Source organism: Strigops habroptila, chromosome 1 (assembly GCF_004027225.2).
Source record: "Strigops habroptila isolate Jane chromosome 1, bStrHab1.2.pri, whole genome shotgun sequence".
NCBI lineage: Eukaryota > Metazoa > Chordata > Aves > Psittaciformes > Psittacidae > Strigops > Strigops habroptila.
Window position 1 is genome coordinate 148621784 of NC_044277.2, and position 12212 is coordinate 148633995.

The 12212-nt window shown below is 43.8% G+C and overlaps 1 protein-coding gene across 7 annotated transcripts in view; it reads right to left on the bottom strand.

The window, feature by feature from the left end:
* HECW1 (HECT, C2 and WW domain containing E3 ubiquitin protein ligase 1) overlaps positions 1-12212 on the bottom strand; it is a 253174-nt gene that overhangs the window by 68226 nt on the left and 172736 nt on the right. For 6 of the 7 annotated variants that reach the window (XM_030505556.1, XM_030505377.1, XM_030505468.1 and 3 more), the window contains 4 exons: positions 11065-11207; positions 8946-9046; positions 6418-7779; positions 2941-3042 (listed from right to left, as the gene is read on the bottom strand). In XM_030505556.1, the coding sequence (XP_030361416.1) occupies positions 2941-3042; positions 6418-7779; positions 8946-9046; positions 11065-11207 (1708 nt within the window). The remainder of the gene's footprint in view (positions 1-2940; positions 3043-6417; positions 7780-8945; positions 9047-11064; positions 11208-12212) is intronic. The other variant, XM_030505814.1, reaches the window with a different exon arrangement.

Below are 12212 nucleotides of genomic sequence, written 5' to 3' on the forward strand. Positions count from 1 at the left end.
CAAGAACTGCACCTATCAGTGAGTGCTGCTTTATTCATTGCTTTACGTGTATATACACCTGAAACCATGGGCTGACACTTGCGTTGGCATGCTCAGATATTAGCAACTGTGTGTCACACGGCTTTTGAGGAACCTGCAGCAGTATTTCTCATCAGCTGAATAACTCTTCTCCAACTCTTCCCCCGGGAAGGCTATCAGAGGATGGCAGGAGCACTTTCTGCCTTCCTACAAGAGAACCTGTAAGTCACACAAGTCACTGAAGCTGCATATGACACCAGATTTGTGGACAGATGGATGGATACCTGCACGGAGAGACAAACATGCTGGCAGGTGAACTGACAGACAGAACTCTGCTCCTGAGCTGTGCTCGAGTCCCTTCATGCTACTTCAGGGGTGCAGGGGATGTAGGAAGCAGCCAAATCTCCTCAGGGTCTTTTGTTAGTTTTTCAGGCAAAACAAGACTGTGACTACAACACAGACCAACATCCATCTAACCTTCAGAGTCAGAGCACGTTGGAGCACAGGCTGGGGATGGGACAGTGCTGGTTCTGTTCTCCATCAGCCCAGTCATATTTCACAGCAGCCTCTGAAACTGCTCTGATTTATACCAGAAGACACAACTTATTCTTCTGGCAGGACCATAATCCTGGCAGGGCAAAGTAAATATGCTGCCTTTGCCTTTCCAAGCTCAGCCACACCTTCGGACAAAGAGCAGCTCTGAACTGGGCACATGTATTTTTCTTGGCCTCAGTTCTGTAGGGTTTCCAGCAGTACTGGCAAACACACACATAATAAGGGGTGACTAGTAATGCCGTCATGAGGCCGTACAAACTCTGCAAATCTGCCAGTCTTGTATAGGCCTTCACAGTCAGACTGGCCATTATGATATTCCCACATAAAAAATGAATCTGTTCTACCTTCCTTTCCTACATAACGCTGTCTGAAACCCCAACTGCTGTGGGGTTATGATGAAACAAAGCTACTCAGAAAACTATTCAAAAGACAAAGAAGATGGTCCAGAAGGTTCTCCATGACCAAAGTAAAACCAGTCAATTTGCTGAACTTGCAGCACTGGCAAATCATCTTCAGCTCTACTTATGGGCAGAAGCTAATGCTGCATGTGAGAAGTAAGCCAGGTTTGACCATACAACTGAGGTTTAAAACACAAAGTTTCCTCCTTTCACATGATTGAAGAACTATTTATCTAGGACTAAGAGGCATTAAAGGCACTGAGACAGCGATACTGAATGCTAGAATAAGAAACATTTCGAGATTAAAGCTATAGTTTTTATTTTGAAATGACCTTAAAATTTCATGAAGAGTTTTTGGAAACAGGCTTCCTAGGTGATATCATTAAATTCAACATTTTTGCTCTCCAGATTAACATAGTGCAGTCTATTCCTATAAAGATCAATATATTTAAGCCCACAGTGTCAGCCTTTGTTGTAAAAAATGTTATATGCAAATGCTAACACAGAATCCTACAAAGGGGTATCAGTTCTGTATCATCACACATTGCATTTCATGTCCTTAAACCCTGTCATGAAAGCACTTATGAAAACCAATGGTAGAAATACTTACCATTTGAGGATAATTATAAAAAAGGGGAAAAATGTATTGAATTGGTGATGGAAGAATACGGAACAGATTTGCAGCGTGTTTTGTTTACCTGAGCTGGTGTCAGTGTCCTGTCATTAAGTCACCTAATGGGGAATGTGCCCTATTTCCGAAGTCTTGAGGTAAGAGTGGGAGGAAGAGCAATATTTGCCGGTTACAGAGGTAACCATTCCCATTTCATCATTCACTGGCAAGCCACAGTGGGACTCTAATAAGACTTCATTGGGCTAAAGGCATTTGAATCATTAATGCTACTGTGCAGCTGACGCCAGCATCAGGGTTATTTTTGGCTTAGGGAATACTGACAGCATGGTTGGTAAATGATGAATTATTTGTCAAGGGCACCATAGGCCAAATAAGTGTGTTCCCTTCTTGGGCTTTGAAGAAAATAGAGTACTTTGTGTATATGCCTGGTCGTTTTTCTGAGGCTCTGCACATTTTAGGTCGTTAAATATGCACTGAAGCTGAAAGGTGACGAGCAGCACGTTGCAGGGCATAGAGTGCGCTCTGCTGGGCACTTAACGCCAACGCAAAAAGCGGGTAATCCTCCAGGAATACACACGGGAGAGGCTACAGAAACAAGTTGAAAACACCTCCAGCAGTTGATTCAGTGGTAAAAATCCCGTATTATCAGCTTGCTATTCGATCACGCTACTTAAGACCCTCTCATTTTTTATCCAACGCAACTGCAGATGCCATTACAGTCCATAATGAACACAAAGTTCACTGATTATCAAATGCAAAGGGAGTACAAGACCGCTCTATGTAAGCTGCTTTTTCCCAGCACCTGCTGGTTTTGCTCAGAGTTGGACCTGACTGTCTGAGCATCCTGACTGTGAAAGGGTTCCTGCTGGACCTGCAAGCAAGCTGACAGGCCACAGGGACTGCCATCCCAAACCATCTTTGAAGTTAGCCGTGGAAAACCTGGAGACAAACGTTACCTGGAGAGAAATCAGAGTACCTTGCTGATACACCGCCCAGAAAGCTTTATAATAAGGCTTCTGGAACACCTGACAGATACACACTCACTCGAGTTTAAACACACTGACTGGAAACAGGGAAATCGACTTATTTTCATTTCATGACAGCTAAGGAAGAAGATGGACCAAGGCAGAGGGAGGTTATATGGAGCTTGTCCAAAATAACACAACAACACTTGAAACCAGGATCAAATAAGGGAAACAAAAAGGCATATTGCTTGGGTTCTGGAGGATGTATATACGGAACAGATGGGGTTATTTAGAAAGACATACTGACCTCTACACTGTTTGAGTTAACAGGAAAAGCTGAAAAAATGCAATAGATTAAAAAACTAAAGCTTACTTGGTGGAAGAGGCTCATCGATAGTTGGGTAGTGATGGTGTTCAGGCCTCAGAGAAGGAAGCTGGCTGACTGGCTGAGAATTATGGAGTAAAGGACAATCACCTACGGACAAGATATTCAAGACATTGACAGTCATTCACTGTTTTCACAATGTGGTTCAAAAAATGTGCTACTGTAAAACAAGTGATTATTTTGTAAATAGGTTAGCCTGTGGACTAGCAGCTCCGGTTATTCCTATTTTCAGGCACTATTTTAATAACAACTCATATGCCAAAGTTATTAAAATAAGGCAGTCAAGGCTCTGATCTCTGATTTGAGTCAATGCTAAACTGTTATGGGCCAGATTCTGGACTCATAATGTAAGCGAGAGAAGAATCAGGCTTGATCTCTGAGAAATACTGTGCAAGTACAACCAAACTCATGCTTCTGCAGAAATTGGCAGGAACATGCAAAATCCTGGTTCCAGCTTTTAATTCACCACATCAGTGGAATATGAGGCTAAAAGCTGCCTTGGATCGTTCTCTGCTTTTCTAAAAGATCCATGGCTGAGCAAGTGGGCTGGAATGGCAGGATACTGCAGTCCCTGCAAAGCAGAAGACTATCCCCTTCTATAGGTAGTTCTCAAAACGTGAAGAGTCCACCTTGGGTGGAAGGAGGGAGAACGAGAGAAGGACCAGAAACAGGTAAGTAGACAGGTGGTAAAAGAGGAGGACAAAAGATAAGGAGACATAGTCAGGATCCAAGATAAAGAAGGAAGACCTGAAATATAGAAGAGGGAAAGAAGAAGAAGAGAGAGACACAGTAGACAGTGCAGAGGAAGTTTTCAAACACTACCATTGTATATATGTCTATATATCCAAATATGAAATAAATGAAACCTAATGTCCAAACTCATGTTCTGTTGAAAGGAACAAGTAACTTCAGATCTAGTCAATGTTTATAGAACCCTTTAAGAAACTAAAAAGTTATAGTAGGGATGAAAAAGCACTCCTTATCTTAGACTGAACTGTGAGAATGAGGAATCTGCACATTAAAAACTTCACAGGTTCCAGAATTAAGATTCCTTCTTGCTCTGTTCTTAAAATCTTAGAAACCAGAACTATTTATCCCCCTAACGGACACATTTTCATACTGTGTGCTAACAGTTTTCCACTATAACCTCCAGCTCAAGGTGGGCCCCTTAATACAATCTGAATTGTATATATTTAACATTTACATGCATCAGAAAGATGCAGCTTAGGGAAAAAAACATATTTAGTGTTTCCAACATCACCGGGACCATTCAGCTAAGCCAAACTCACTGTGTGCTGGCTGTTTTAGCTGTCTTTAATGTCAGAATCTTTATAACCTAAGAATGAACATTTTGTTAAAGACCCAAACACACAGCTATCAAATGTAAAAAAACCCCACATTTACCAAAAATTATGGTTTTTCTTTAAACACCCAACAGCTAGAAGGCAGAAGCCAATTTTGTATCAAACTGTAAAGAAATCTCACACCATCCAGAAGCGAGAAAAATCACTTAGACAAAAATACTCCCTCTTCTAGGTGCTCTGATGATACCGTATGGCCTGTTAAATGTCTCCATTAAACCACTTGTGTATAGGCGTATCTCACAGCAGCATCTGCTGCATGTTTTGAACAGACAGCAGAGTTATGTAAGTTATTACTCAGTGCTAGAAGTCCATCTCTCACAGCCTTAAAAACTGTGCTGTTACTACACGTGGTGTAGCACCAACTACCAGATCATCCATCTATGTTTCTTTACTTACCATAATTGACTCTCCCCTAGTCAAGATAGTTACGCCAAGCCAGCAGAAGCATGGTAGTATCAGTCACCTGGAGTGGATGGAGGTGACCACATCTACTGTGTTTGTAACAGCTGCCAAGTGATGAAGCAATGTGCACGTTTACTGAAGCACCCCCGGTGGGACCAAAAGAGTGCAGAGAGCAGGGCTGCCCTTCAGCCATGCTCCTTCCCACCTAATCAAAGCAAAGGCACTGTGAGCACTGCAGCGCCCTTTATACAAGCTCAAGGGGCACAATCTTGGAGCTGTACTGAATCTGTATGAAGAAGACACCCTCTTCCCCCACATCCCCTCTCAAAAGTACACGCAGTTCAAAATAACCATCCAACCTGTAAGCATGGTCACACACACACACACGCTCGTGCCCCCTTAGTATATTTGCACATAAATGCTGTCCACACGCAACGACCCTCGTCTGCAAGGAGGGAAAATGGGTTTCTACACCTCTGCCTCCTTCTGAGAATTTAATATTCTTCTTCAGGCTAGATTCTGCTCTGCAGAGAGAAGAATTACCTAGGCCCAGCTGCCTACAAAGTCTTTACACAGCCCAGTGTCTAAGGCCACCCTTACACCTTTCTTCCCGCTGGGGTAGGGTTTGTGGTAGTGGAAGGTGTGGGAAAGTAAACTGGGAATGGAGAAGGAAAAGGCAGAAGGATGCTTTAATGGGGTTTCTCTGTGGTCCCCCAATATGTTATCCTTTTCCCGCCATTTTAATTTGGTGTCATGGTGGGAGACAGACGACTTGGGGTTTGGGAATGCAAAGACTACCTCTTGACCTTGCTGCATGCTCCTTAGCTGCTCCTGAGGCATTTGCTTCTTCAGCTGGAGAAAAATGATATACTAGCTGAAGAAAAGATGTGTGATCAAACCCACCCTTCATGTAACTCCATATGACATTAAATGAGTTACAAAAGGGAGCGATTTAATGTAATGGTTTGGAGGGATTGGAAAAAACAGTACCTAAACCACAAAGACAAAAAATTACTTTAAGTATGTTTTATCTCTAGAGAAAGGTAATGAGATGAGAACTTTGTTCAATATAGTTCAATTTTGGAAGTATCTAAGAAAAAAAACCCTCTGTTGAGTTGCCCTACGGTCTGTGAAACCTGAGGTAGGTTTGTTTGATACTTGGGGAATTGGAACAAATGGGGCTAGAAAACTGGGTTTGCAAGAGAAATATTTGCATTTCTCCATGCTTATGACTGTGTGTGGCTACAAATCATACACAGAAGCTGGCCTGGATCTTTAGCTGGTGTAAATCAGCATCTCTGCCCTTCGACAAGCACGAGCTGGTCCCCTCACCGACTAGCAGAGACATGGCAGCACATCAGATATGTGAAATGGAACAATCCCAGGAAATAAGGAATGAGTTGGTGGATGCAGTAATTCCGACCTGCCACATAAATACAGTAGCTAATCTTGATTTTATAATGATGCATGTGTACCCACAGGAATCCAAATATACAGATCTCCACCTGATTTATCTGATTTGGCTGGGATTTTTAAGGACAGGCTCAATTATCCAACCCTCCCTGATATCTGGCCCAGCTCACAGCCCCCAAATTCGTAAGAAACAAACCGTGAGCTATCTGAGACCTTGATTATCTGATGCCTTCTGTGACATCCAGATAATCAGGGTTGCTCAGCACATCGATTCTCAGGATCTAACCTTCTCTTCTGCTGCTTGGACCTGCTATTGGGGTGTCTAGACTCTCTGTGGCTCTTTGTGGGTTCCCACCATGAGCTACTAGTTCATCTGGCCACTGGGAGGAGCCATCCACTTGCTCCCTGTCCAGCTCAGGGCTCTGCACTGAATCTGGCACTGACTCAAAAGCACTGTTCTCTTCCTCATCATCATCCTGTGAGGAAAAGACCGTGCTCTCAGAAATCTTTGCACTGTCGACAGAGGAGAAGCGGGTATGGCTGGAGAAGCGATTGTTACTGTCATAACAGGAGGTGCTGTAGCAAGAAGTGCTGTAGCAGGAGGTACTGTAGCAGGAGGTGCTGTAGCAAGAGGGGCTGTAGCAAGAGGTGTCGCACGCCTCACACTCGTCACCATTGGGCCTGGAGCTCGACTCGCTCTCGCTTCCTGTCCTGGGGTGTTCCCCATCCAACAGCCCATCATTTAAGTCAGAGAGTTGCTCATCCAAGGTCCCAGGAGGCACCGTGCTCTGGCTGAAGTTCTCTTCAGCCTCATTCTCCAGAGGCGGCTCTGCTGCCACTGTCTCACTCTCACTGACCACCTCCTTCTCCAACGCCTCCTTGACTGTAGATTCCTCATCGTTCTCCCCAGCGTTGCCACCATCTTGCTCTTCTTCCCCATCGCTGCTCATCTGTGCTGAGGGCAGACTGTGGAGCAGGTTGTGGATCCGTATGTAGTGCGTGCGAGGGGTCTCTGGCTCACCGCAAGCTGAAGCTATGACTGTCTCGAGTTCAGACACAGGCAGGGAGCATGGCCTGTTTTTCCTCTTCGCTGTGGTCCTCAGTTGCAGCTTGTTGTCGTCTTCCTCCTGGGCTGAAGCCCCTTCTTCCTGACTCTTCTCTAGGTCCTTGCCAGCATGCACATCTGCACTCACCTCATCAGTATCTAACGTTTCTATGCTGGTCAAGACTCCGCCATCTCCCTGAGTACCAGAATTGACTTTGTTATTTTCCCTAACTTCAGTCTCAGGAGGAGACACACAAGCCAGCAGAGCCAGCTGCTCCGTGAGGTCCGTAGCACTCAAAGAAGGCAGCGCTTCTCCTGGGATGGATTCCAAGGGCTCAGCAACTTGCACTGCATCAACCTCCCCATCTCCTGCTAGCTCTTCATTTAAGCTGTTCTGGTTGACTTCCCCAGGAGGTTTGACAGCCCCTGGGCTATCGACACTGTTCACACTGTATCCATTTAGCTGTTCTGGAGCTGTACTTTCTGAGGTCACCGTGTTGATGCATGGAGGCTCACCGAGGCTTTCCTCTGTGGGGTTGTTCACAGGGCTTTCCTGGAGTTCAGCTGGCTCGGGATCTGCACTAATGGAGACCTCTTCATCATCTGTATGAGACAGGAAAAGAAATTACTCACTCCTTTAACAAGAAGTGTTGACTGAACCAGAAGCTTGGCTGTGGGGGCACAGGTATCCACAGCAACCTGAGAAAATTAAAAGCATAAATTACAGTGTGAAATGAGTGGGCAACTGAGAAACTATCAAGAAATGATGAATTTTTTGTTTTGCTAGGCAGTCTTTGTAGAGTGGATTTAACGATCACGGGGTTTACTCATGGTGACAATCTGCATGCAGAACCCTGCCTCCTTCCAACATAACCTGAAGGAAACATGTTCTTGAAACTACTCTTTGTGCCAAACTGGCATTGGAGGGAATATCATGGGTATGACAATGAAGTCTTCCCTGAGGTCTTAATGACGTTCTTCTTGTCATGCTGAAGCTGACAGCATACCACAACAGAGAACTTAAAAAACTGTTTTTCACACCACTGAAAGGCAGAAACTTTCCCCAAAACATCCTTTGATGTGATCCTCAACTGTACCACCTCCTCACAGATGCCAGACAACCTGAGGTCTTTCATGCCATCTAAAGTGTACTTGAGAGAGCGCTACCACAGAGATGCAAGGAGTCCCCAAGCAACGCTCTTGAGACACTGACATGAAAGCCAAGGTTCAAATTTACACCATCATGACAGTGACTTCCTAATAACTACGAGAGAAAGTTAACCAAAACCAAACCAAAAGGGAGGGGAGGAGGGGAACATTGACTATTTTATTTACTTTTTTCATTAAAAATAATAAAAATAACACTTTCTAATAATCTTTACTATTACATTCTCTGGTTTTATTTATGAAGTGCTGAAATGCAGATGACTACAAGTGCCCATGTAAGCACTTCCCCAGAACAAGTGATTGAGAAGCAGATGATACTTCAGTTTTCTACCCTCTTCTCTCCCAGTGATGTGGCAGAGTATTTGAAGCAGCCAAGAACAGAGGGACATGAGATACCAGTAGCTCTAAGCTAAGAGGAAACAGGGAAGAAGTTGTGACTCACGATGCATCCTGTGATGGGGAACTTTATGCACTTTCCTTTGCTCATGACTGTACCTAAAGTCCCAGAGCAGCCAGGAATGAATTCAGATTTCTGAGCAGAAAGAATGCAAAGTGAAAAAGAAAAAGATCTAGATAAATGATAGGATAAGACTGAGAATTACCTGGATGGATGGAAGAAGTTATCTCAAATCGGAACTGCAGCTGGCCACTGACATGATCTGTAGGAAGCCTGCGACCCAGAGTGTAGCTTACAACCCTGTCCCTGCAAGAAAACAAATATTGTCATAATAGACTATAACCTACCTGACATCTACTGTGCATAGATAAAGCTGCTGTGGCCTACAAAAACACAGAGTGGTTTTCAAAGGCTATTCAACCCAGCCATGAGGGCATGTTGACTTGCATACGAGAGAACGAATGGCAGAGAAGGAGAGGACAATGTCTTCAATTACAATGGAAGAGCTGAGTCAGTGACTAAGACAGGCTTCTGGGATACACAAGCACGTATGTATATATATATAGAGAGAGAGAACGGTGGGAATGGAACTTCTGCAGTATGGGCATGAAAATATGGGAAGCAAACAACTCCCACTTGTGCTACTGTAACAAGACTTCACTTCCCTGCTGATCTGACCATACCTATCCTTCTGTAGAACCTCGCTTTTGTGTATTTCCTTCCCTTCACCACCTGCATAAAATTCAGCTTTCCTGTCCTTTCCTTTAACATCCTGTACAGGCCAGTCCCCGCTTACCACCTTCTCTTTCCAAACTGGCTGAATGACTGCTCTTCATCTCTTTCCACCCCTCTTACCTCTATGCAGCTGAAATATCAGGAGAACACCTTCCTGACAAGGTTGATCAATGACTCCATTCTGTCCTTGTGCAGGTCCCTCCCTTTGCCACACTTCATCCACCCCTCAGAACAGAATGAAACTATAGAAGAGATTAACTTCCCAGCTGCCCAAAATGAGGCTGAATCAATGTTTGCAAAGCATTTCTTGAGTGTAAAGAGTTCACTAAATATTTATACATCTTTTGAAGAAACATAGTTCATTTCCAGTTGGGCCCAATTATTTCCTAGGATATAGTTTCACATGCATCAGAAACTCATGTAAATGAGACGATCACAAGATTTGGGTATGATCTTTCTGAACTTGTGTTTATACTTCTCATTGAGCTTGCCTGAGATTTAAAAGCCACTGTGGTATTAAAACTAAGCCAGATCTAAGTGCAGGTTGGAGGCACTGCTCTTGGCAAAGTATATCCTTAGATAGACAGTGTTTACAATAAGGAAGTAAAATAGGAAGATACAATCAGAAGATGATGAGGAATCTTCTCATGCAGAGGGAAGCCAATGATATCAGTTATAGGGCTCTACCTTCCCCAAGCTGTTCTTTTCCATCTGGTTCCTAAAAAGCTACTCTAGCCTCCCTACGTGAGAAACAGGGAGTAGCTTAGTCCCTTCTGGTACATTCAGCTGTCAATATCACAGCCAGTTTCTGAACCAGCTGTTCAAAAACACTTCCAACAAGCTCAGCTTCCTGCTGTTCTGCTGAATTGAGATCCAATTTTCAGAATTGCCTTCTTGGAAACTGCATTACGTATGCTCTCCTCAGGAGATAACTCTTTCTCCTCCCTACTCCTCAAGGTCTGAACCTTACAGGTTTAGAACCAACTTTTTGGTTCTGAATACTACCTATCTTCCTCAAACTGGTTTGTGCTACTTTGGCAGCATACACCTTCCTAGGACTTTCATGCAAAGGGGAAGCAGGGCAGGGCTTGTGAGCTCAAGTGAACTGCTTATTCCTTGCTAGTAGGGTAGTGTCAGAAAGATCTAGTTACAACATGCCACAGTTTTGGGGTTTTTTAAACAGTATTTCCACTGTCCAGAAATTAAAGAGAGAAGGAACAGATCTGGCATGATTTTAGCCCATAGGTAATTCCCTGAAACATGGAAACAGCCTATTGGTAACATTGAAAGAATATTCAAATTGAAAATGTTGCACTCTCCAGATTCGCAGCCATGATACACAAACCAGTCTTCTTTCCTAAATGCCAGCTCTCACTTTTCAAAATGCAATGGATAAGGTCATAGAGGGAATTCTTTTTCTGGCCCGTAGTCCTATAAATTCTAATTAAGACCAACATCATTCATCAGACAACTGTCAGTTTAATAACTCCTCCTCAACATCATTATATTACTATAATGATATCTCACCAGGGACTTCAAAACAGCAACACGCTCGTTAAACACCACAGTAGCATAAGCAGCAAATTTACCCTATGGCATGTCTTTCCAAGAGGCGCTGAACCGGCATAGAGAGTTTTCCCAGGAAGCGCTTGATGATGGGTCGGCTCTTTGCAAATTTGTCTTTAACTTCTATTTCCAGGACATCCGTGGGCAGGGAGACAAAGCTGAATTGCTGCAATAAAGGAAGAGCACAGGACATGAAGCTGATGGCTCTGCAAAACAGTACACAGTTGCTAGTGGCTTATGGACCTGTGTAAGCCTCTGGTTTTGTCACAGGACAGAAACAGTGTTTGTACCCCAAGGCACGGACCTGCAAAATAAAAAGAGCTTGGCCTCATGGCAGGCAGGTGAAAGCACCTATAGGGACTGTGTAATGCTGCAGAAGCAGGCTTGGGGAATGCATGGATTTCATTTATTCATGTCATGGTAGCATCCAAACACTCTAAACAAGGCTTGCCAATGGTAAGGACACTACACCTACAGAAATTTAATGAACTCTGCCCTAGCAATGGTCATTGATCTAAATATAATTGCACAGATTATGGGTTTTTTTTTCCTTTATTCCCCCCCCCCCCCCCCCCCCCAAGATGTAAAAGCTTTAAAAAGCCACATGTAAGTACAACTGAACTGGCAGCCTGAAGAGATGTTTACTCAGCATTTCCCTCCAAGCAAATTTAGTCCTCTTTACATTTGTCTGGCTATTTGTGGTACTTCAGCTGTGAGGCACACCTCAGCAACTGAGAAGTGAGGATCTAGTGAGGTGAAGGATCACAGTTTTCAGATACATCCCTCTGTTGCTCATCCCCACCCCAACTCAAAAAGGAAAAACTCTGAAAATACTGTTTCTGTGGACAAATCTCCTAACCTGGTTTACAGCACGGCCCCACAAAGAGCTAAGCCAGAAGGTAAGACAGGGCACAGGCTACTGGAACAAACAATACTGGGGAAGATAGGAATGGCACCATCTAAAACTGTTGCTGTCACCAAGTGCTTTGAAACATGTGTCCACCACCTCAGCCAATCTGGTTTTAAAAAGATCAATTTTTATTCATTTGTAATGTCTCAATAAGCTTTTAGAGACTGTGTGCATGCAAAGCTGAGGTAGGAACAAGGAGGGTGATATTTTAGGTTGCAGGAGCAAGGAAATCCATATGTACAGCTTCTAAGCCTGGGAGGA